Raw genomic sequence first — 27,149 nt, 5'->3', positions numbered from 1 at the left:
TTCATTTTGTTCTGTTCTGTCCTCATGCCAAAATAATAGGACAGAAACAAAACATTCTACTTCATAAAATTTGCTCACTCAAATAAAAATATGCTATTGTTACTATCCCTTCTCTTTGTAAAACGTGAACAATCTGTTTCATTATCTTTTTCTTGAAAAAGTATTAAATTGTCACATGATGTTCATGTGGGACATGGATTTCCACATGAAGTCACACCTAGAGAATAATGACATCATTACACTTGGTCTAGGTTTTTACTATTTTAATACAGATTCAATGCAAAGAAAAGTAGTTTCATATTGTACATGTATACATTAAAGTAAAAGTCCCACCTTTCCTCACTTTGGCTTTAATAAAAGGGGACAAATAGAGACAAATAACAGAATCAAGATATTCAAATTTGTAATTATGTGATGTCACATACCAGCAGCTCCCATGCATGTCACATCATATATTTTACATGAACTCCCTTTTTTAGCAGCTTGTGATGACTTAATAGATATATTTTTCAATTAAAACATGAATTACATAATGTATCTGATCATGTAATGGATGCACAAGTCAAATCAGTTGATTCTTTCTGAGAAAATGGTACTTAATGGAATTTATAACACAAGAAATATCTGGGAGCTGCTTGTATGTGAAATCACAATGATAAAACTTTGACTCCTCATAACTTTGCTATTCTTTGATGGATTTTCACTATCTCAACTTTCATTAAAATGTAATTTCCTCTTCTTTTTTTTCTTACTTTTTTAACATCAAACCAATACAAAAGTTGACATCCTTTAACATGACTTTATTCAATAATTTGAATAAGTACAATAGACCAGAAATAAATGTTGAAACGTGAGCAAGTACCAAGATTCAAAAGAAATTGACAAAAGTGTAAGACAATTGTATTCATTATAGGTAAATTTTCATAAAATCTTCTTTCAACTGTTAATTCCCCATGGAAAAACAGTCTTTACGAAGAATTGTAAATGCTGACTAAAATGTCAATTATAATTATTTTCACTTCTTAAACATATGATAATAATAACATTATTAATCTTAACCTAATCAAGTTCAGCATCTTTCATTTTCATAAATCAGAAGGATTCAAAATATAGTTTACTGTAAAACTGTGGAATTTACATGTAACATGGTCAAATTATTATTTATAAAATTCAAAACCTGAAATGATTTAAGACAAATAAGGCAAAATTTCCAGACAAAGGAAGCTTTATTTATCAGATTTCATTGATTTGATAATGTTTAGCCGACTGATTATCTAAATATATCGTATGTTATATTCATGACGAAAATTCTCAGTTTTTCCCATGATTAAAGTTGGCAGGATCAAACATTGATATCATATGCATCAAATGAGAGAATATGACAATATTTTATGTCAAATTATTTCACTTATACCATATTTGACTGAAAGGAACACTTCTTTCACGATTGCAATAATCATGTCAATTTGGTCATTTCATACTGTAAACTGAAAATGAGAAAAATTATTTCAAATACCAAAGTCAGAAACAGTAAATGACTGAGTTCAAATACATATTTCAATGCATTTTTACAATAGATGCTTAAGTACATATACATGTAATAAGATATGCCAACTGTATTATCCTTCATCAATTATAGAAATTACCAGGGTATAACACTATAATCATTCCTAAATACTATATTAATTGTTAATGCACAAATACATTGTATATTATTTCCTGTATGCAAGTACCCGGAGCTAAGCAATGCATGGTTTCACTTCTATTCATACAAATCAAATAAAAAAAATGAGTAACTTTTGAATTGTAGTTTTGAAACCTCACAGTTTGAAGGAAGTCATAAAAATCAGGTTTCACATGCCTCTTTCCAGACTTTGTAAAGTCCTTGAAAATTTTTCTTTAAAAATTATGATTTTTTAAAAAATTTCTTATACAACCATAGTTGAGTGAATTAAACAGGATGGCAAACTTGGCATCTGAAGCAGCGTCTTTGAATTGATTCAGTAAGCAATGCTTTTAATCCAGAAAGAATAGGGAGTATACTTTCATATCCACCAAATTTAACATACATGTTCTTGTCGGGAGTTAAAACCTTACATCTCAAACTTTAAAAATAAAAAAAAGTGAGCTTCCCTGAAAATTTGTAAATTTTTATGTTTGAGATGTAGACTCTATTCACCTTGGACTATAACTAACAGCTGTATTTAGAAATATGACAATGATGGCTACCTCATATTTTCTGAAAACAGTCTCGTAATTCTTATAGCAAACACTTCTCAGGCAAAAGAAGGTTGTGTATGTCATAACTCTAAAAATCAAGCTTTTTTCCAAAGCTGTCCTCAAATTTGTTTCAATTTGAAACGAAAGATGACAATGTATTCTTCATCAAATTTCTTGATTGCTCTACTAAACCATGCTCACAAGCTTGCATGGTTTATTTGGAAGAAGATTACCATTTTTTGTTTAATAAACTTGATATAAAAATTATGATACATAGTTGTAATTTATATTTGTTATATGATATGAAAAGTAATGTAATTAGAGAACAAGGAATTAATTGGAACATTTTCATTATTGTCTAATTAAATTATACAGTAATACATGTAGAGTAAGACTTTTGCTTTCCCTTCTTCAAATAACTGATGTCTTGAAATATCAGCTTTCCTTGCCCAACCAAAAGACTTGGGATGATTGAATTTTAAAATGAATTAATGAACAGGCATAATATGTGCGAGTCGTAAATTTATCACTACAGACTTGAGACAAAATAAGGTTCAATAAGAGATAACTGTGCTTTATACAGAATTAATACCTTGGGATGACATCTCTGAATGTTTTACAGAAGTGCAGGGCCCTATTTCACAGAACTCAGAATACAAGCTCTTGAAACCAACACTTTGATTGGCTGAGAACATATTTGTGACTGATAACTTAAATGAAACAGGTTAAAAAAATCTGGTGAAACCAAATGCATGCCTTCAAAATTAGAATTAAAAGATTTTCACAAAATTGGAATAATCAAACATTTCAAAAATTTTCACCTGACAGTTACATTATTAAATATTTGATATAGATATAATTATACAGATATATTTGCAACTTTAAGGGTTGAATTTTCCAAATGTTTAAACATTTCAAATTAGCATTGATCTTCATAAGAAAAATGCCAGACATATTGCTGTTAGTCTTACTAACATTCAAACAACACATATTCATGAAGAGCCCTATGCACTTCATACAGAAATGAATGTATAGGACAACAATGTACAAATTTGCCAGCCGAACCCTTTTAGCCACTCCCCCATAATTTAAATATAAGGGGAATTGAAGAACAAGAGTTTTGAGTATACTACCTTTACATCATATAATACCTCATCCTAATACATTGGAAAAGGTTCCAATTACCTTTTTTAATCTCTCCCACAACTGGAATAGCACTTTCAACATAAAAAATAAGTAATCATTAGATTTATCAAAGTGCGATACAGGCTTGAAAGTTTTGAAACCTGATGAAGTTATGAGAGTACAAACCCAGAGTTTTAATTACATTCACATTTGCCACATTCAACTTTCATAATGATTTGTTGACAGAAATAAATCAAAAGATAGACAGAGAGCCAGAACTGTGAAGTCAGAAGCACAGATACAAGGCAAAAGGAGAGAAAGACATAAATGAAAAGATGCCAATCAAAACTAAGAGACAAGAGAAGAGGAAGAGAGAGGGGGGGGGGTGGGAACAGGAAATAAGAAATAAATGGGAAGGCATTGATGAACAACAGAAAAGGAGAGAAAAAGAAAGAATGAGTGTGTGGGAGAGAGAGCGAGTGAGAGCATCTGTGTGTATGTTTGTGTGTGAGAAAGAGCAAGTCGGAGAGAAAGAGGGAGATGATAAAAAAAAATATTTATACTACTGCAGGGCTCCATAACACAAAGCTTAACGATTGATCATATGCTCGATTTTTACAATTGATTGTACGTTGTAGTCAATGCAATCAATTGTAGAAAAATGTTCTACGATTGATTGCTAAGCTTTGAGTTACTGGCTGCTGGAGTACAGGTTGGATGTATACAATGTACATTATTCCTATCTACAACTTCAAACCATGCCACAGTCTACTAATTGCAGAAGTAAAATAGCATTGAGAAAATTGGCATTGACATAATATCTAGTTATATTAATTCTACAAGTACTACTTCTTTTTAGTTGTTAATCCTGCACCTGCGTTGAATTTGAAGAATATGATATCACCATCCTCTACTACGTAGGTTTTTCCCTGTTGCCTGTACTTCCCTGCAGCCTGTTAGTTGACAGAGGTTGGTTTAAAGAAAAGAGGATGGTTGGATATCAAAATGAATAGAATCATTTGTCTGTTCTTCAGTCCTTTCATTCATCTATCATTTCTTTCAACTGACCTATTTATACTGGGTTTCTCCTGTTATCTATTCATCATACTATCCTCCACTCAATATTGTACAGAAATCTGACCATCTGTCTATCTAGATCCTCCATTTACTTTCTTATCCATCCTCCAACTTTGCTTCCAAGCTTCAGAGTACCTACCTATCTATCTATCTTTCCGTCTACCCATCCACATGTAAACAACAATTTGCTCTTTATCTAACCTTACATGACCATCACCTAATCATTTTCTAATTCCTCCATCCACCAACTATCTATAACAATGATAAACATCAATTTGCCCTTCTATCTATTCATGTGAACCCTTCGTTATCCTCATCACATTTTTTTCTCCATGTTTTCGTTCTTTCATCCATCATTTTTCACAATGACAAGCATTAATTTGCCCTTCTATCTATGCATGTTCATCCTTCATTATTCTTCTCATTAACCTTTCTTTGCATCCATCCATCCATCCATGGTCATCCATCCATCCTCCATTCCTTCATCCATCAATCATATAATATAATGACAAACATCAATTTGCCCTTCTATTGATCTATCATGGATGCTCATCCTTCATGATCCTTCTCATCCAACTATTTAACAATTATTCCAAATCTATCAAGTGTAAGGAATTACATTAAATCAATCTATAGATTAATTATCAATCCATCAGTCAGAAATCATTCCCTTGTATGTATCCATCCATCCATGTCCTTTATCTAATTACCTTTTCATTCCTCAATCATCCACTTATTTTTTCATCCTTGCATCTATCCATTAGAAAATTAAAACAATTTGGCCTTCTAGTTCTATCATTGCTCATCCTTTCATGATCCCTCTCATCCACCTATCCAATCACCAATTTCTAATCTGCAACATTTATGAAGAACTGAATTCATCCTTCCATTAAATTCACCATTACAAACTCATCTGTCTGAACTCTTACCTTGACATTAGTTTCGTTTCCTAGTTCCTTGAAGTCTTCAAACTTCATCACCTCTGCCATGATGAAACCTTTCTCAAAGTCTGTATGGATCTTCCCAGCTGCCTGCGGTGCCTTTGTTCCTTTCTGTCATCAAAGATAAATCCAAGATCAAATTAAACATTACCAGAAGATAGTCAAACTATGATATTATTTCCTATAAAGGGTCTTTTAGGGGAGTATTAAAAAATGCACATTTTGGTCTGGACGATTTGTCTGTGAAATCAGAGCACATTGCTCAATGTGCTTACAACTGCCCAATGCAGGGACGGATCCAGGATTTTCCAAAGGGGGGGGGGGGCACATTTTCCAGAGGAAGATTTGACAAGCCCCCAAAAAGAAAAGGTTTTTAACCCCAAATTAAGGAAATTTTGTACATGAAAATGTTTGACAAGCTCCCCCCCCCAAAAAAGTCTTCACTTTCAAAGGGGGAGGGGGGGGGGGGTCGGGTAGCACAATTCTATTTTAATGGCATTTTTACATTACAAATTTTAATTGTGCCAGTAAAAGGGTGGGGGGGGCACGGGCTGGCTTGCCCCCCCCCACCCGGATCTGCCAGTGGCCCCATGTGCTTACTGTGTGTACAAAACTTAACTGTGCAATATCAAGACTTTGTATGATCTACTAATAATTATCATGAAAGATGATGATAACGAAATTGGATACTTATACAAAAAACATTCAGTACGAGTCACAGAATAGCAGACTTTATGAGTGAAATATTTCTGGGGGGTGTTTCACAAAGATTTAAGTATGACTTAGGTCGCACTTAAATGTCGATGCGTACATGACATGCAACGCGCAATCTTATTGATCAATACGCAGTAGTGCGCGTCCTCTTGGCACGATCTGACCAATGCTGTCATGCCTTTTATACTGCGCGCAACTAGGCATTTAAGTGCGACTCTAAGTCATACTTAAATCTTTGTGAAACACGCCCCTGGTATCCCATTCTGAGCCAGCCGATCATACATAAACGTTTACATACATGCTACATCACATATTTTACCCAATAGAACACATCACTGTTTGATATTCTTCAATTGTTTTTTGGGGCACACAAACATTGATATAATAGAGTAATGACTTGGCATTGTGACATGTGGGGCCCTCACTATGGAATTCTCTCTCACAAGAGATCCAGGATAGCAAGTGTGTTGAAACATTTAAGATTAACCTAAAAAGTACCACTTTAACTCATTTTATCAACGATATTCTGTCACTTGTAATTTTGTTTACCACCCTTCACTTGTGCGCATTGAGCATCTGTTACGAGATGGATATGGCGCGTTACAAATTGCATATATTATCATTAAATCATGTTGTTCCTTAAATTGGCAATAGCATTGAATATAATCCCCGTGTCAATAACATATCAATCATCATTGACTTCTGCATTTATATTTCTTGCTAATCACAAAGTTTCATACATCAAACAACATTTAATATTCTGCAAGTGAAAAACAAAACGCTTCAGGTCACATTAGCTTAGGATTATTGTTTTCTTGTAAGATTCAAGTTTTCAACCTCATGAAAGCAAACAAAGAATTTCAACAAAAGAAAGTAATGGATAAAAAAAGTATTTGATTGTTTCAATAGTGAAACTGTTCAAGGCTTACATGGTAGCAATTCTATGGCCAGGAAATCCTAATAAACAAAATGTGCACTTTCACTTCCAATTTGAGATAAGGCTAAAAACGCAATCACAGTCATTTCAAGTGGGGAATGGCTTCTTCATCTAATCCCACTTTGACAAGTCACAAGTCTCACAGTATCTCATTTGCAAGATTCTTTATTTTTCATTCAGGCTGTTGGTGTAGCCAAAGAGTTGCAATTTAACAAAACTTGATTTTCTGATAATCAGGGCACTGTTGCATTTGTTAGCACTGACAAGTTGTCATCGTCTCACAGTTGCCATAGTAACAGTAAGAGACTAGTGCTGCTCATTCAGCAAAAAATTGTCAGCTGATCATGTCAGGTCTAATAGCTTGTCAAACCAAAGACGTTGATGCTTGGAACTAAACAAGAGGGAGCCCCGTAAATCTTCTTTCATCACAATGTTAAAAAGCTCATCCAATGTCCCAGATTTAGGCAGTTATTTGTTAAAAACAGCCCCGAAAATAAATGAATAATTTTGCGCCTGGTTTAGCCACTTATAAAAATTATTTCTGAGTAAGGAAAACTGGGAATAGATACAACTACCTCTCTCAATAGGCCATGAAGGTATACGATCAAATGACGATTTGATCAAATAGCAATTAGACCAATACAAAAGTGACTAGACAGGTTAGCAATTGTGGTAGTGCATGTAAAAAATCTTAGAACTCTGGACCAACTGGTATTTATCCATGTGGTTATATTACCCTTTGACAGCTGAAGTTTGTCATCCTAGGCTCTTTTCAGGGGTTACCCAACTTCAGCAGGCAACAGCTTAACCCACAGCCAACTGGAACTGGGTATATGGAAAATACAGAATTCAGTACTCAATGGGTTAAGTGATTTAACTATCAATGCCAACAAGCTTTCTGTAAACTAACCTGTATGGTCCATGCCTTGACCTCGTCTTTGCCTGCTGTGAAGAAGTATTCCAGCTGGAGGCCATGGAATCCAGCCTTGATTACTTTCTCCAGTACACTATTTAAAAAAAAATTGATCAAAATGATAAAGTAACCTGCAAATGTTTAAGAAATTCTATGTTCTATGTAAAAAAAAATATTCAGGGAATAAATTTACTTCTCAAAGTTGATTAGAATTTCTGGATGTAAGAGAAAAGCTTTCAACTGTTTTACATACAGCCATATGTTTGATACCACAGATACACTTAAGTACACAAAATTAAACTCAATACATGGTAGTCATCTATGGTGTGGTTTTTACCTCCTCTACATACTTCTCTTTCTTTATCTCCCATATCAAAGAGCTTTGATTCCAAGGATACACTAACAACTCAAAATTGTACTCAATACATGGTAGTCATTTACCTCGTGGTCTTGACATCCTGGAGATACTTCTCTTTGTCTTCATCTCCCATATCAAAGACCTTTGATTCCAGGGATGCACTGATTGGTATTATGGTGGCACCAGGATCGTTCGCATCTATCCACTCCTTGATCTTCACAAGCCTGTAAAGAAAAAAAATTCATTTGTACCATGTTGAGAAAATTGGAAAGCTTTTTATAAGAGTTCCACACAACTTCATATATGACAGTTAATAATAATAGCCAATTTTTTATAGCGCTTTTCCCAAAATGGCTCAAAGCATGTTACGCATATTATTACCCCGGTCGTTGGATTAATTTCAATCCTGCACGAAAAGTGCACAATTTCCACTCCCTGGGGAGCATTCCTTGCATTTATCGCAGCCTTATTATGGCGCTGGCAAATTTACACATACAATATCCTTCGCATCCTACCAGGTACCCATTTAGCACCTGGGTGGAGAGTGGCAAAGTGTGGATTAACGCCTTGTCAATGGACGCTAGACTGCGGTGGGATTCGAACACATAACCCTCTGTTTACAAGCTGAGAGTCAGAACCACTACACCATGGCTCTTCCACATCAGTTGACAGTTGAGGGAGAAATCAGATCTGGTTGATTCAAATTCTCATCTGAAAGGAAACTTTTTTTTTATTATGGCCAGAGGAACAAGGAAAATTTGGCACCAAAAAAGGTAACAAGTAGGTTATGCTTAACTTACAAATAGCTTCAAACGCCCCTAAGATTAATCTCATACCCAGAGTCAATTTTCGGGAGCGATAGCAAATTCCCAATCTCAGCTTCGAGTCAATGCTACCTTCCATTCATAGAATTACTTTTAGGCTTTAATATACAAATAACGCACGTAAGCGCGTGCATGCAGGGCCAAATAATGAATGATGTGCGAGAAGAGCCAATGGATTTACCGCATCGAGGTCCGCAGGACTGAGTGCGGTATATCCATTAGGCAAATCGAGCACAGAGTTCATTATTTAGGTCCTCTATGCACAAGAATGCGTTTACTGTTTGTTTTATACAACACCTACTCATGTTACTGAGTTGTCCGAATGCTATATTTGATCTAAATTCTAAATATTTCTAGATAGTTCCAGAACTCATACTTTCCTGCACTCTGACGTCAGATGCTTTTCCAACAGGGCACTATAAACTTAATCTTCTAAGTTATGATCTGAGCCCAATCTTTATGATTATAAATTCTAATAAACATGGGCTACGATGTTCAATAATGACAATGTTCATACTAAAGAAACTGGGATGAATTTAGCACACAGTGACAAAGAGAATACTAATGAAATTAAGAAATATCTTTGGTATCTGCAATTTTGTAATGAAAAGCAAAATTATGTATTATGAAAAGTTCGTAACTTACCATTTGTTCTTTTTTCTAATGTAGTCCCTCTCTGATAGATTGACAAGATAAATGATTGGTTTGGAGGTGATGAGTAGATGCTTATTTAACACTTCAACCTAGAGACAAAATATACAAACAGATGTATTGCAAGAAATCCGTCAATATCACATGAAAAATTAAAAAGTTATAATATCACAATTGTTTCTCCTCCATTCAATACTTTACCTCATTTCCTCCATATTTTTATCTTCGTATTTCCTTTATTCACCTCTCCAACAATATCTTCTTTGAATGCTTCATTCTCTCTTGTCTCTCCCTTCTTGTTGTTCTACTCCTCTTTCTCTTCTCTTCCTCTTCTTCTCTTTCTCTCCTTCTTATCCACCTTCTCTTTACCTCCTCATTGTTCTCCTTCTATTTCCTCGTCTTTCCCCTTTCCCTTTCCTTCTCCTCTTTCCCTCTCCTCATCTGATGTTTCTTCTTCTCATCTCCCATTTCCATTCATCCGTCTCATATTCTCAAACACATGTAGATGAGGATCAATTAACATGGTGAAATTCACATGGAATCACTTACATCATTCACACCCCACTCTGCATGTCTTATTGGCTTCATCTCCTCCTCAAGGTATTTCAGCACTCTACCAACACATTCCTGTGACAAAGGCAAAAAGAAAATATACAATTCTGATATAAGTTACAATAAAAATGACAATAATTGAATATCTGTGGTACTTTCCTCATACGATACAGTGTAGTTGCTATCAGCAGACCTCTACATACACAAAGCTTCAAAATGAGAAAATAAACAAGTGTAAAGATATGAATTGAAAACATAACTTTCTTGTTCAACATAGGGTCCAAATGAATGATTTTTTTTAAAGTATTACAGGTATTTTCTATATCAAATTGAGATGGTCAGAAGTAATGCAATAACTTAGGTGGAAAAGTTTGAAGTTTAAAGGACAAGTCCACCCCAACAAAAACTTGATTAGAATAAAAAGTGAAAAATCAAACAAGCATAACACTGACAATTTCATCAAAATCGGATGTAAAATAAGTTACAAGTTATGACATTTTAAAGTTTCGCTTCATTTCACACAACAGCTATATGCACATCCTGGTCGGTATGCAAATGAGGGAACTGATGACATCACTCACTCACTATATCTTTTGTATTTTATTATATGAAATATTTTGATTTTCTCGTCATTGTCATGTGAAATGAAGTATCATTCCTCCCTGAACACGTGGAATTCCATTATTTTAACATTTTTTGCTTCAGGCAAGGAGGTCCTAATCATCTTATTCATAAAAATTGAAATATAGTATAATTCAAACAATAAAAACCAAAAGAAATAGTGACAACATCGACTCTCTCATTTGGATGTAACTGGCTCGTTCACATAACTATTTTGTTAAAAATAAGCGAAACTTTGAAATGTCATAACTTTATTTTTACATCTGATTTTGATGAAATATTCAGCATTGTGCTTGTCTGATTTTTCTCTATTGATTCAAATTAACATTTTTCTGAGGTGGACTTGACCTTTAAAAGTAAAACCACTGAAACCTGTCGACTACCCTATCTACATTGATTTTGTAGAGGGACCAAGTGGTCACAAAATGGACTTATGGAAGTAACTATGGATCTAACAGTGCTGAGAGATCATAATGCATTGATGTATGTTGGAAACATTGGATATCACCAGAATGGTAAGAAACACAGGCACTGCACACAGAAATGCATAAATTGGAACACACACACATTTATGGTCTAAACCTTTCATCTTTTTGGGGTAAGAGCTTGAATGTGCAAACATCTGATAATCAATCTATTACAGTGGACGCTCCCCAATATTTTTTATTCAATATCAAAAGCACTTGTAAGCTCACCATAACAGGAGTGCCAGCCTTGTGAAAAAGAATTGCAGTATTTTGAGGGATGAAAACTATAAAAATTACCAAGGACTTCTCTGAGATAAACATGTGTGGAATACAATTTTGGGGTAACTGTATTTTTTATGAAGAAATCTGCAGTACATTGTATATTCACATAAAATTGTGTTGAAGTATAAAATATTGCCAAAAAGGAACAGTTAGTAACCGTCATCTTCCTCACAACAGGAATTTCTCTTTGGGAATACTGTTTGCAGAGTTGGTACATTCTAATTCAGACTTACCATTTCTGCCGCTGCTTTCTTGTCGCCACCTCGTACGGTTTTCTTTTCCATGTCATTATACTGCGTCCTAAGGTATTGAATGTCCTTTAATCTAAGCTCGTTGAAGATGGTATCTAGATCTCTCACAGGGTTGATATCACCGTCTACATGCGTTACGTCCTCATCCTCAAAGGCTCCTAAGAAATACACCAAGATAATTCAATCAAAAATACTATTAGTAAATACAAAAAGTACATTTTGCTGAATGCTAGGGTGTCAAATAATGAATGCACAATACCAAAGATGAATGTTGAATACCGACAGCAGAATAATGAATGCTAAAGGCTAGAGATGAAAATTGAGTGTCCCGTACCAAATAAGGAATGCTGAATGTGAGAGATGAATGCTGAATGTTAAGTGCTGAAAAATGAATTTTGTCTGTTAAAGAGGAATGTTCAATGTCAAGTGTTGAATAATAAACACACAATATTAATTATCACCATTGAATGTCAAGTGTTGAATAGTAAATACTGAATGCTTCATAGTGAATCCTGAATAGTAAAAGGCAAAATGAAATCTCTGATTGAGTTGATATCAACGAATATTTATCAGGTTATTGTTAAATACAAACTATGAGGTATACTTAAAGTACACTAAATCATTAAAATGATACAGTTTGACTAATGAATTTTGCATAGTAAATATGATATGTACAATATAGGCAAAAAGTTTACATACACCAATGGAATTCAGTGAAATTTGTTCAATTGCCATACATCAGGGTTGTAATAAAAAACGTTTTTTTATTAAAAAAAACCAAATAATACGTTTTTTCTTGTTTTAAAACGTTTTTAATCGTTTTAAAACGTTTTTTTTCCAATGAATGATGCAATTTTCTGTAAATCGATTAAATTATCCACTAAATACAGTATGATTTAGGCTCTTGATGTTTTAAATAAGAAATGACCACAATTTCGTTAATGAATTTCCAACAGAAAAGTTCATATTTCCCCAAAAATTACTAAATCATGGAAATTGGATGCCTACAAAAAAACAAACACTTCATAAGTAATTTGACATTTTATTCCTATTACATGAACATATACATGTAGTCTTGTCAATTGAGGGGGGGGGTGAGGAGAATTTGCACAGAGGAATAAATTGCCGTACATGGGGTTTCAAAGCTTAATTTCATTACCAGTAATCAATATGCTTTATTTCATTTGAATTAATTATACCAATTTTAGTGCATGAAATACAAATCGATAAATAAAGCCCTTGAACTATTTATTTTTTAAGTCAGGAATTCTGATCAAATGTATATTAAAAAAAAATCAGTGTAGAATGTTTTTTAACCCTAATAAGACTGGATGGGCTGATTCAGCCCCCCTTGTCATTTTTCACGATAAATCCGATGTGAAATTTTTTTTTACCACATCACTCACAGAATTTCCTTTTTTGAGTCCTTCGCAACTTTTGAGACCATAATTGCGACCACCTGGTATTGGCACTGGTATTTGGTTCCAAAATTATGCAAATTTTTTAAGTGCATGCAGACCCAAAATTGCTCAAAAACATTAATTTGTGTACAAATCTAATGCAGATAGTTTTTTTAGCCATAATTCATAAATGTGCCATTACTTTTCCTTTTACTGATTAAAATCAATTAATTTCACCTTATTTATGGTCAAAATAGAGTCCCTGACTATTTCCATTGAAAAAACAATAAAATACATAAGAAAATAAATGTGATGTTGAATTTTTTAAAGAACATTTGATCAGATTCTTATCAAATAAAGAGTCTGTGAACCAAAAATGAGCATTTCAGGGGCATTATAATAATTAGAGCAAACTTTTGATTTTTATGCATAAATTATGCAATGGGTAATTATACATGTGCCCAAGATCAGAAGGGGGGGGGGGGGCCTCAGTCTTATTAGGACACGAAATAGCCCAGTCTATTTTGGTTACCAGTAATGTTTTTTTTTATTATTTTACATTTCTTATGTACAGACTTTTTAAACTTTTGTTCATTACTAATAGAAATTGTTGGCAATAATTTTCCAATCATCAACAATAAGTAAAAAATAATGATACAGATACAAATTTTGGCGAGAACTCACATTAGGTTTATACAAAATTTGATATCTGATAATATGCACTTGTGGAGTATATCATAACTGCATACCCATGCATGCATCCCCAAAATAGTCTTGAACGACATGGCATGGCCCTGTCATGTTTATGGATTTATCAAAGAAATATGCACATTCGTAATTCCGAAGCTTAGTTATTCCGAAGGTTCTGATATTCCAAAGGTTCGTTATTCCGAAGGTTTGTATTTCCGAAGGTTCGTTAGTCCGAAAACAAAGTGAGGTTCGTAATTCCGAAGGTTCGTTAATCCGAAAAAGAAATGAGGTTCGTAAATCTGAAGGTTCGTTAGTCCAAAATCTAAATGATTAACTAACCTTATTTCGTTTTCGGACTAATAAGCCTTCGGAAAAACAAACCTTATTTCGTTTTCGGATTATTGAACCTTCGGAATAACACCACAAATGTTCAGATTAACGAACCCTTTTACGTTTTCGGATTACAAACATCGAGGTATAGGCAATTTACGTATTTCGGAATTATGAACCTTTGGAATAAAGAACCTTCGGAATTACGAAGTGTAACCGTAGGGGGCCATTAAGGTCCCCTGGAATTGTTAGGGGTAAGGTTTGCTAGCTGTCATATTATACTGTTTAAAGTACTTTTCTTCATCTTTACGAAGCACAAAGTTTTACCTGCTTTCGTGTGTACCTCAAGAGTATGATGTCAGGTTTACAGTCTATTTGTATAATATCATTGTGCTTGTGCAACACTTTCATTTCATTCAAGTACTTCTATTACATGTACATATATTTGTTAAAATGAGATGGATTGATGTGCACAATTGAACAGGGAGAAGAGGAACATGACAAAGCAATGGAGAAAGAAAGAATACAGGGAGGAAGAGAAAGAGAAAAGGAAAGGTGTTGAAAAAGAGATTTAGTTAGTTAGAAGAAAATATACACCACTTCAGAAATAACGGTATAAAAAAACAACATTCATCTAAAAGCACATCCATGCAAATTTATAACACAAAAATCTATGTGGTGTTTTAAAACATGTTTTTTTTGTAAAAAAAACGGGTGTTTTAAAACGCGTTTTAAAAAAGGTTTTAAAACACACCGTTTTAAACGCGCCAACCCTGCCATACATCGTAAACAATTTACTATATCTTCAGAAATAATGCTCTTTCACATAATTGGGATGCTGTTGGGATTAAAGTATATATCAGGTGGAATTTTCTGTGAAGAAAAAAAAGTAATATTGTTGTAAAATGTATACTATTTTTGTTCTTATATTTTCAAAGATTGTTTCGTAGTATATAAATGTCAAATCTATGATTTTATATTAAATTTTCTATCATGATATGCCACCACTAAACAAAAAAGTTTAATATGAAATGTTTTTGTCAAGTTTTTATTTTTCATTTTGTCTAAAATATGAAGAATTTGGGGAAATGACATACTCATTTGTTTGAAATCTAATTTGCCATGATAGCACAATATTTTATAAGATATATTAATTTTATGATGTTTGGCAAGTGTCAACTTTTCTTTGAATTTCCTGAGTGTATGTGAACTTCTGGCCTTAACTGAATATACTTGATCTTAGCAAACTCACTACAAAGATGGAAAATGGCATCACAGGCCTTGATGTGTGAGAGAAATGCATTGCCAAGACCTTGACCATCGTGAGCCCCAGCTACCAAACCAGCAATGTCAACCACATGCAAGAAAGCAGGAACTTTGCTAAATAAAAAAAGGACAGGAAATCAAATGTTAGTAACAATCATTATACAGGTACAGCTACAAAATGCAGCCACAAAATATAATAAAATACTCCTGTACTTCTCAACGATAAAGACGCATAAATTCCAATTCTTAGCAGAGACTTGAAACCAATGTGAATTTGAATAAAGGATGTTTATAATAGTCAAAACACCAGCGTTTGCTGAAAAGCGATGGAATTGCCAAAATGATTTTTTTAAATGATTCAATACTTCCTGACCATAATCACAGATGAGAATGCATGGGAATACACACAAATTGTTGGCACAACAGTTTCAGCCTCTATTTGTTACATTTGCATTGTGAGGCAATGGAACAGCTATCCTTGGCAGTAGATGATTCCTGTTCTAGTTTATTCTTTCTAAATATCCTAAAAAGAATTTAATAACACTGATTATTTCCATCTATTTGTCTATCACTTACAGCAAATCTTAAAGAGACTAAGACTATCAATTCCAGACCAGTCCCAATACATCAGTCAAGTACTTTGATTTAGTTTCTGCTGAACTTCATTCACAGCTGGTTGTTTATTTTTAAGAAACATAGGGAGTGTTTCATGTAAAGTTTGGTAAGTAAATTTCCAAAAGTACTCTGCTCTCAGCCAATCAGATAAAATGATTTGCAGTAGCTTTTAACAATAGTCTGTTAAAACCAGCGACTATTCATTTTATGAAATGCTCCTCTGGACAGTGAGTGAATATGAATAGCACTTGGACACTTAGCGCATGGAATGCCTTGACCCAACTATCACAAGCGAATGCATCAAAATGGATTCTAAGCCTTTGGTCCTGCAAATACACTCCCATAGAAAAGCTAAGCAATAAGTCAAACAGAAAAAAAACATACCTTCAAAACCAAATACTAACACAAAAAAGCTCACAACCATAACTAAATATATGCTACATTATGAATCTATGCTATAGCGATGTAGCAATATGCGCCCTCTTGAGCTGGAATTGATATGCCTGAAAACATGGGCTAGTTGGATTAAATGGTTGACTAAACTTACATCCTAGACTTAGACTGTTTCTTTAGTCGTCGAGTTGGATAACTCTACAAAGGCAAACACAACATTAGACAGTTAAGCAATCATGGCAGGAAAGATGATATATTATTTGTCATCTCACCTTGCAGGTTTGTGGAACTCGCAGAGGAAGTCGTATCGATCATCTGGGACAGGTACCCTACGTATCTAAGAGCAAAGAACAAAGATATCGGTCCATTAAAACCAGAATCTACAAAGCAAGTTATAACCCTATCTAGGCCGGGGTATTTTGGGAGTTCCTATGGCCGGGGGGGGGGGCCTCCCAGGCTCCCCCCAAGATCTCGGCCGTCGACCGCGTGATCGCGCCGAAAATTGGCACACGGGTTGCCTGGGACATGATCTACAAGATTGTATAGTAATTTATTTCATGCGAATCGCTATTAAGTGATTATGCTAATTTATGCGTAATTAGTATGCGAAATCATACTTTTTCCTCTAACTCCCTAAATAAAGCTCCAAATGTACTAATTTTTGGTATAGAAACTCTTTTTGGTGTCCTAAGCAAGAGTACATGAAAAAATTGTGATATCAAATCATTTTCTTATGTATTATATTGTTTTTTGCAATTTCTTATGTATTTCTTTGTTTTTTTACCTTTTGTTTTTCATTGTTTTTTCAATGAAATTTGTTGGGGACTCTTCTGTGATCATAAAAAGCATAAAATGAATACATTTAGACTAGCAAAACTAAAAATAATCATACATTTATGAAATTTGGTTGAAAACACAATTTGCATTGACTTTGTACACGAAATCACGTTTTTGAGCAATTTTCGGTCTGACATGCACTTACATAATGTTGCGTAATTTCGGAACCGCATACCTGGGTGACGCAAAATTGGCCTCAAAAGTTGCGCAAGACTTGAAAGTAAAAACTCAGCGAGCGGCGCGGTCAAAAAATTTCGCACGGCGAAAATATCGAGCAATACGTTGAGGGGGGGCCTCCGAGGCCCCCCCCCCCGCCTAGATAGGGTTAAACAAGACCTATAGTTTGAACATCTTTTTGTATACTAAACTAACCTTTCAAAGGAATAAACACACACCTTTTCTACCGTAGCCCCTAAAACATGGAACTCCTCGCCGCCTTCTTTATTTTTTTTACTTTCCCAACACTTGCCTAATTTTAAGTGTCACAAAACTAACCTTATCGGATTTCTGTACATATTCCATATAAAGTTTAAAATTTCATATTTTTTTAATTTTCAATTTTATATCCCCTATATATGATTCTGTTTTCCTTGTCCAGTTTCTGTGTAACTTTGGCTTGATCTTCCATATCTAAAATACATGTATACTGAGCATGAATAATTGCATAGTGCTAATGTATTTGCCAAAAGAAATAGATAAGTGCATCTCATTCTTTGGTAAAAATGGTATGATTATTTCCAGGTAGAAAACATTTGAAAGTTATAAAAAAATTTCCATCAAGGCTATACTTTTCCATGAATTCCCAAATGAAATATACTTTGAACTAAGAGACAAATATACATTATCTACAGTTAACTGTATTATTTTCCATGAGTTTTTGTTAACTCTTTCTGCTAAGCTGGCTCTTAGCTAATCATGATTTTACACTTTGCAATGTTTGCAAAAAGTTTTCTTGTTAGAACAGTACAGCAGTATGTTTATACTAATGAAAAAACTCTGGGGCTCTATTTCTGCTGGTAACCAAAAAAGCATCGTGTTCAATTTTTGTTACATCACAAATAACTCGCCAATGTGCATTATATCACAAATATATAAGAAAAGTATACTTATTTTCATTAGGTTCTGTTGATGATAAACAGCAGGCAATATAGCATGGCAAGAAAAAAAGGGAAAAAAAGAGTTAGGAACGTATGGAAATATCACACAAAAACAGTGGTTTGCTGGTATGAGGTAGTGTCATTGTAATTAATGAATAATTATTAAACAATATTTTGTATCAACTATCATCAAAGATTTGCAATACTGTAACTTCATATGATTTATAATCAATGAAACATTGTCAATAAATATAATCATATTGTGAGTTTCCGAATTGATGTAACACTAAAGTTAGAGCACGGTCTTTCTCTTCTCTTTAGATGATACAAAATGGAACATAATATCTCTACATGGATTATTTACATTTACTTATGATTTATGATGGAATAGAAACATTCTAATATGTCTTAAAAATTCATTTCACCTGAACAGTACATAATCATATTTCATTATCAATTGCTTGAATAATTAGATATTCTATATAAACATTTCATTTAGCAAACAATCAAAATTATAAGTTCCTCCAGTTATTATTTACAACACTTACCAATTGTACAGAAAGGGAAATTCTCAGCTGCAGCTTGGCTCTTAGTCAATACATTGAAGAAAGTTGATTTTCTGTAAGAGGTTATAAATGAAGGGGGGAAAATTGAAGGCAAACAAACATACATTCAACAGTGAAATGGTTCAATTTTATTATACATTGGTTTACTTAAAGCTTGTGTATAGTTTTGGTAAATCCACCAAAATGCACCTATCACTATTCCAATTCATTGCTAGCTAATATGAATGGATATGCCCTATAACAGTTATGATGTGGAGGATATGAAATGAAAATGTGTTTTACAGGATAAATTTTGCGATTTTACATGGAAATTTAACTTGATCGGGTCACCCGATCAAATTAAAATATCTGTGTGTTTTTGTCTTCCAATTAAATCCTATTCCAAATCATGGAATGGGCTGAAACTTTCAAGATATGTTCTTTGTCTGTAACTTTTGGATATCTAATCACTAAATTTATAAGATAAGTGCTTGAATGCCCATTTTTTTAATTTAAAACAAGCATCACCGAGAGAGGGCGCTATATATCCAAGATTTGAATATTTGAAATTTTCTCAAAGAAGTGTAGTTGGAAAAATATCTAACGGTCTCTACGCTTCAGTAAGACTGTCATATTAGATGATATTCGATTATCAATCACATTATTGACCCTTTACCAAAGCTATACACAGGCTTTAAGGGGTACTTCAGATTGAAAATAATATTTTTGACAGATAAAGTAAAATCGTACAAACATAACACTGAAAATTTTTCAAAAATGAAATTTCATCTATCAAAATTTTGTCCTCCAAGAATGAAAAAAAAAAAGGACTGACAACTGGTGTGAGATAATCATTGCTGCAACTTATAGACTCACCCAACATTTGGCAATCCGACAATACCAATCTTCAAAGATGTTCCAAAACGGCCTAACAAAACCTTCTTAGGAGGCGCTTCTTTCTTTTTGGGAGGCATGGTTCACATCTGCAGGGTAACAAATCATTTACACAATTACAAATGTAATGAAAACATACATTCTAAGAATACAATTCCAAACTTCAATTACTTCTAGTTTTTCCAGAGACATTACATATATTTTTTTTTTGCTTGTCAGATAGTTTTTGAAAAAAAAATGGGCCACTTGACTTCCCCAAAGAAATCCAGGTTCCGCCAATGTTGGTCATAAATAATCAACATTATATTGGCAATAGCAATATATGGCCAATACTGGAGAAAATTAAGGAGTTAATGCCCCATATTGGAGACAATTGCACAATCATTGGGCAAATTGAAACTGTGCTGTGTTTTGATTGTCCCGGCTACTAGCCAAGAAATCAGTGGCGGATCATCAGCCTATACATGTAGCTCTATTGATATTACACAAGAGCTACGATTGCATGTGTAACCATCGGCAGATTTTTTACTAAAACATGTGGAATGATTTATACTTATTACCGTTACCATATTAACAAGTTTACCTTTAGGGCCTACTATTAAATGCAGTGTTTACATTTCAAATTTAGAGTTTGGTTTTCTCCTACAGTGTAGCTCCTCATCAGATAAATTATTTTAATTACATAAAACAGACAATGAATAACAATGTATAAAATAACAATGTAAGTTACATCAAATAAGAGAAATTTCCAAAAAACAAAAAAAAGAAGATACATGTACCTTGTGATAAGCCACAAAAAAGGAACTTAAAAAAGTTAAAGGAGAATGAAACCTTTGGAACAAGATAGCTTGTGTGAAAACAGAAAAATCAAAGAAACAGATCAACAAAAGTTTGAGAAAAATTGGACAAATGATGAGAAAGTTATGAGCATTTGAATATTGCGATCACTAATGCTATGGAGATCCTCATATTGGCAATGTGACAAAGATGTGTGATGTCACTTGTGAACAACTCGTCACATTACTTTAGTATATATTTCACTTAAATTGCCTCTTTTATCACATCTATCAGTAGATCATGTGATCTTTCAATAGGAGGGCATGTAATACAGATTTTCAAATAACACATCATGGATAGAGTTTGTATCACCATAAGAAAAAGCAAAGAGACATTTTGGGGGTATTTTATAGTCCATCAAAGGGAAAATTGTTCACATGTGACATCACACATCCTTGTCGCATTGCCAGTGGGATGACCTCCATGGCATTAGTGATTGCAACATTCAACTGCTCATAACTTTCTCATTTGATTTTTCTGTATCGACACAAGCTTACTTATTCTAAAGATTTCATTCCCCTTTAAACATAAAATAAAAACTTACAGTTTATCATGCCAGCAAAGCGGTAAAAGTTTTCAAGACTTATCGTCGACCATGCACTGCAGTTTTCTTGTCCGATAAAAAAAGGTCACGGTGTTAACTTAAAAGTTTGCTAATTAAAAAATACAGTGCACCCTTTGGCTGGCTTTGCTGTTTTACGTTAAACCGGGATGGGCATGATTAGTGAATGATGCAGATGGTGAATCGTGAGACAGATGAATGCATCGTTCTGTACTGCCACCATGGCCACCAAGTCTGAGCTGTGCATGTGACCGGTGGCTGTTTGAGTGACGTGACTCTGAACAGACTAACATTTCAGACTCAGTCAGTGATTCAGAGCTCAGCTCAGCTTAGACAGCTGGCAGCCGTCTGTTTCGCGGAGTTTTTTAACGTTTTTTTTTTTTTTAATTCTCCTCATACACAGACGGCTCGCTATCGTGCAGCCACCATGAGGGGACTTGCAATGCAAAATCCCCCCGTCGGGGCTCTTCAATTTTTGTCTTTAATGAATAAAAATTTTGAAAATTAATGCGACCAAAATGCAAATTAATATTCCCTCTTGGCATTAATTGCCAAAAAACAGAGAAAAATCAAGGTAAAAGGAACAAAAACAGTGACTTACCTCGGGTGTCGCCCAAATTCACTTCCCCGTTTTATCCGATCTTAAGTACATAAACATATGGCCATTGAGTCCCCTGTACAGATCGCGCTAGAACTTTGGTCTCTGTATTTGGTGAGTGAAGCCAACGGAGTTCAGCTGAACAACCAACATAACAGAGACCGAAGCTTTTGGTCTAAGCTCAGCTCAGCATGCTCCTCACTCAGACTCACTCACTCAGTCAGTGATTCATAAATGATAATAATGTAATTATAAAATAGATAGGCCTAGGCCTAGGGGTATCTAGGGAATAGGATGAAAATGTTAGAAATTTATAAATGTATCTCTAGAACTGCAGCTGAACTTCTTGGATTGTTGAAAGTAATATGGAACCCTTTTTTGCCAAACGTCAGAGACTGGCTTTAATTTCAGTCCCACACATTCACTTTTGAGTAGGGTCTGGTCTACGCAGATGCGTGACTGAACAACTGGCTGAGTTTACTTACGCCAAACAAAAAGCTTGCTCACCTTTTTCCAGCTTTTCATGTACCTCAGGTCTATAGTGAAATAATAAAATTACTCTAAACTATCAATGGTGACATATTATACCTGTAATTCACTGATATCTTACCAGTTTTGTTGCATCAGTTTTCAGATTTCAACACGCGTGGCAATGGCATAAAATAATAGTCTTGTTTACCAGGAGTTCATAGGAGAGTTATTAGTCTAGACTAGTTTTTACCATTTTAGGGAATGGGCGTGGCAGTCCCTCTGATCAGCTCCCCGGCATCAGACAGGGGCCGCGGAACGGTTTTCAAAGTGGGGGGGGGGGGGGGATGACCATGCAAAAAATCACAATCCAATGGTCATTTTTACTTTTTTTGTACACGGTTTTGGAAAAAAGTGGGGGGGGGGCGATGAAGCCCCCCAGCCACCCCGCTTCCGCGGCCTCTGTCAGACTCCATTAAGACAATCTGCAAATAAAAAAATAGTAGTTCGATTAAAGATGAGGGGGAAAAAGGGAACAAAAAAAGCAAAAGAAAATGAATGAACAGACTCAATATTAAAGAGAATTCTCCTTTTTTTTACTAGAAAGTAGAAACCATCAAGTGACAAACTGCTTTTTTTTAAATGAGCGAATAGCTCCGAATACGAAATCCATTATCATAGACCCTCTGTCAGAGACGTTCCAATGCCTTTTCTATTCATCTCTTTAATTCAATACATGACACATACTGGAGCCCATTTTCACTCTTTGGCAAAATTGTTATTGTGCGATAACTCCTTCAATTTCACTATCATAAATAAAAATTGCCCCCGTGAGAACCCCTGCCATCACCCCCATCACGCACTTTCTTTGTGCGTGTATTTTTTTGGGGTGTTTTGTTCGGGTTTATTTAGTTTTGGAGGTCACTCCATGAAATGATTGAAATCCCATAGCAAACTGGATGTGGGAAATAAGTCTTTTAGTAGAAGAGTAATCAATGACTGGAATAGTCTTCCTGAAAACCTAGTACAAATGCCATCAACAGACAAATTTAAAAGAAATATTGATATATTTTGGCGAAATAAGCACTTTGAGCTTCCATGACTCCTCACGCAAGCTCATGAAGTAGTAGTTTTCAGTGACCAATCCTACTAGAAGCGACCGGGAGTTACAGGCTTGCGCCTTCATCCTGTACAAGATGAAGATGATGATGTTAGATTTTATGTTTGGCAGGTTTTTCAAAATTGTTAACGGAGCAAAATGTCATGCATGGAACACATCGTTCAAACAGTTGCTCCGTTTCATAGCGCCATCTCAAAAATATGTTTTTTGACGCGTTGGCGATCCAGGGTATTCGTTTAAGGCCTGGTAACACCGCCCGAGCGTTGTTGGAGCGGTCGTGGAGCGGAAGGGAAAGAGGGTCGAATTTCGCTCACAAAATTGGGGGAAAAATCGAAAAAAAACCCGATCGAAATAAAAAATGGTGAACGTTAACGAGCGGTGATGATTTTTTTCTCTCCGCTCCACGACCGCTCCAACAAGGCTTGGGCGGTGTTACCAGGCCTTTAAAGCCGATGGAAATTACACAATTCAAGCAGTGGCGAAACAGGCGCCGGATTTCAACGGAGAAAAATAAAAGGGAGGGAGAAAGAAAGGGGAAGGAAAGGGGGAATGAAAGGAGGAAAAGGAAAGGGAAAAGTGAAAAGAAAACGATGAAGAAAATATTTGTAATGAAAAGGGAAGGAAAACCCAAACGGGAAAAGGAACGAAAGAACAAATCATTCCGAAATAGGCCTACGTAATGCAATAGCATGATGGGAAATAATTTAAAAGATGACAAAGTGGCAAACAATAGCGGGAAATGAAGCCGTAGAAGGAATTAGTCAAAAGCTAAATTGGAAAACAAAAAAAAGGGACAAGAAAAAAAAACTTAATAACATGACCGGGCTGCCGAGGGTAGAAAATAAAGAGCAGTAAGAAAATAGACTGCACACAACATTGTGCCATAAGCTTGCTAAATATTATGCAAATAAGCTGCCGGGACTTTGCCCCAGACCCCACGCAGTATAGGGCTCTTCATGGCGTACAGGCGCGGGGGGGGTCTTGGTTCCACATCCAAGAGGAAATAAAAGAAATTATAGGAGACAACGTATAATGAAATGAATGGAAACAACGAAATGTGTTGTTTGCTGAATATAATGGATATATCACATGATTAAAATAGGCATTTTTCCAGCTCGCTTTGCTCGCTGGCGACTTTTTACAAATTTTCCCACTTTGCTATGTTTTACCCCTTGAAAATATTTGGTTCAACTGGGTTGAATAAATGTGTTGGGTAAAAGCTATATTCTGTACATACCCGCGATTTGATTAAAAATAGCGGCAATCTGGGACTTTTAAATGACTTTGATATCAAGAAGTTTTTGGCTGGTGCCCCAGACGGGCCCCACCATAGCACTGCCGTATGAGTACGGAAGGTTGGGCCATGGTCCCAAAAAGCTCTACAACCAAGAAAAAAAGGAGGACAGAAAAGCAAAGGAAAGTGTAGGACATGATATTATTTACTGAATATAATTTCAAAAAAGGTAAATTGTCATGAAAATATGATTTTTATTCTCGCTCGCTTCGCTCGCTCGGGACTAATAATAGCAGCGTTTTAGCACTTACGCCAAACTGCTTCTCTCGGTTTTTTTTACTCTTCACGCTCGTGCCGCAAAGAATCATGTTCACAGTGGCATGTAGACCACAAAAAAGGAATGGGAGGAGAGAAGATTGAAATATATATTCTCTGGATATCGTGTCAAAGTCTATCACAAAATTTGATTTTTGTATAAAAAATGTCAAAATTCTTGCTCGCTCGCAATTTTTTTTATAGATAAATTTTGCCTGATACGCAATGTCTGGCCCTCTCAAAAATCGTCACCTCATCACACCATTATGCCTGTTCATACCATGATATGATCGGGAAATTTTTTGCTCTGCCCCCCCCCCCCTGGCCACCGACCCCTTAATTCAAGACTCAATATTTAGAAAACAATGATAAACAAACCAACACAACAAAAAATAAAACCTCCAGAAGAAACATTTAATGATGTCAGTACTAAGTAGACATGCCGATGATATGTATACAATCTTTGAAATCAATAATCGTTACATGTAGATCATATTGGAAGTCCTTTAAAGACCCACCCCGGGACCCAGGCGCGGATCCATGGGGGGGGGCCGAGGGGGCCTCGGCCCCCCCCCCCTTCGGCTAAAAAAAAGAGAGAAGGAAAGAAAGAGAAAAAGAGGGGAAGAGGGGAAAGAAAAGAAGAAAGGAAGAAGGGAAGAAAAAAAAGAGAGGAAAAGGGGGGAAGAAAAGAGGAAAGGAGAGAGAGGAGAGGGGAAAAGAAGAGGGGAAAAGAGAGAGGAAGAGGAGAAGGAGGAAGAGGGGAAAAAAAGAGAGGAAAGGGGGAAGAAAAGAAGAAAAAGGAAAGAGGGGGAAGGAAGGGAAGGAGAGAAAAAGGGGAAAGAAAGAGAAGGAAAAAGAGAGGGAAAGGAAAAGGAGAAAAAAAAGAGAGAGGAAAAAGAGGAAAGAAAAGGAGGAAGAGAAGAAAAGAAAGGGAGAGGGAGGAAAGAAGAGAAGAAAAAAGAGAGGGAAAAGAAGAAGGGAAAGAAAAAAGGAGAAGAAGAGGGGAAAGAAAGAGAAAAAAGAGGAAGAGGGGGAAGGAAGAGAAGAAAAAGGGAGGGGAGGGAGAAGAAAAAAGAGGAAGAGGGGAAAGGAAAAGGAGAAAAAAGGAAAGAGAGGAAGAGGGAAGAAAAAAGAGGAAAAAAGAGAGAGAAGGGGAAAAAAGGGGGAAAGGAAGAGAAGAAAAGGGGAAAGGAAAAGAAGAAAAGGGGAAAGAAAGAGAAGAAAAGGGAGGGGGAGAGGGGGAAGAAAAAAGAGGAAGAGGGGAAAGAAAAGGAGAAAGGGGAAGAGGGAGGAAAGAAAAAAAAGAGAGGGGAAAGAAAAGAAGAAAAAAGGGAAAAAGAAGAGGGGAAAGAAAGAGGAAGAGGGGAAGGAAGAGAAGAAAAGGGAGGGGAGGGGGAGAAAAAAAGAGGAAGAGGGGGGGGGGGGGAAGAGAGAGGAAGAGGGGAAAAGGAGAAAAATGAAGAAAGAGGAAGAGGGAAGAAAAGAGGGATGAAAAAAGAAAGAGAGAAAGGGGAAAGAAGAGAAGAAAAGGGGAGAGGAAGACGGGGAAAGAAAATGATGTTCGAACCAAAAGGGTGCTGAAATAATGTTCGAAGAAATGTCAAAATGCTGTTCGAACTGGGGGCAGAATTGATGTTTGAACGGGGGGGGGGGCGAATTGATGTTCGACGTAGGGGCGCCAAATTGATGTTGGAACTAGGGGCGCCAGATTGATACTCGAGCTAGGGGGGGGGGGTGGCGAAATGGTATTCGAACTAGGGGCGCCAAATTGATGTTGGACCTACATGTAGGGGCGCCGAATCGATATTCGAACTAGAAGGGCGTCAAAATGATGTTCGAATGGATGCCAAAATGATGTTCGAACTGGGGGCCAAATTGATGTTCGAACGGGGGGGGGGCCGAAGTGATGATCGACCTATATTTAGGTGCGCCGAATTGATATTCGAACTAGGAGGGCGCCGAAATGATGTTCGAAGTGGGGACGCCAAATTGATACTCGAACTAGGGAGGGGGCC

The 27,149-nt window shown here is 35.6% G+C and overlaps 1 protein-coding gene across 3 annotated transcripts; it reads right to left on the bottom strand.

The window, feature by feature from the left end:
• Positions 1-248: 248 nt before the first annotated feature.
• Positions 249-22,702, bottom strand: LOC121426593 (obg-like ATPase 1). Of its 3 annotated transcripts, none has more exons than XM_041622952.1 (13): positions 22,608-22,702; positions 19,983-20,089; positions 19,110-19,180; positions 18,575-18,586; positions 16,900-16,960; positions 15,606-15,733; positions 11,916-12,091; positions 10,310-10,387; positions 9,755-9,852; positions 8,369-8,509; positions 7,925-8,021; positions 5,352-5,474; positions 249-4,298 (listed from the first exon to the last, which is right to left on the bottom strand). In XM_041622952.1, exons 2-13 carry the CDS (start codon positions 20,078-20,080, stop codon positions 4,191-4,193), a joined length of 1,191 nt encoding a protein of 396 aa, XP_041478886.1. In that variant the 5' UTR covers positions 20,081-20,089; positions 22,608-22,702; the 3' UTR covers positions 249-4,190. The 3 variants fall into 3 exon arrangements, with proteins under 3 accessions (XP_041478886.1, XP_041478890.1, XP_041478897.1); XM_041622956.1 differs by having other exon boundaries at positions 22,586-22,633; XM_041622963.1 differs by lacking the exon at positions 22,608-22,702 and adding an exon at positions 22,505-22,574.
• Between the last annotated feature and the right edge of the window lie 4,447 nt (positions 22,703-27,149).

Source organism: Lytechinus variegatus, chromosome 1 (genome assembly GCF_018143015.1).
Source record: "Lytechinus variegatus isolate NC3 chromosome 1, Lvar_3.0, whole genome shotgun sequence".
Taxonomy (NCBI): Eukaryota; Metazoa; Echinodermata; class Echinoidea; order Temnopleuroida; family Toxopneustidae; genus Lytechinus; species Lytechinus variegatus.
The sequence above is the reverse complement of the archived record's forward strand: the minus strand, read 5'-3'. Positions and strand labels throughout refer to the sequence as shown.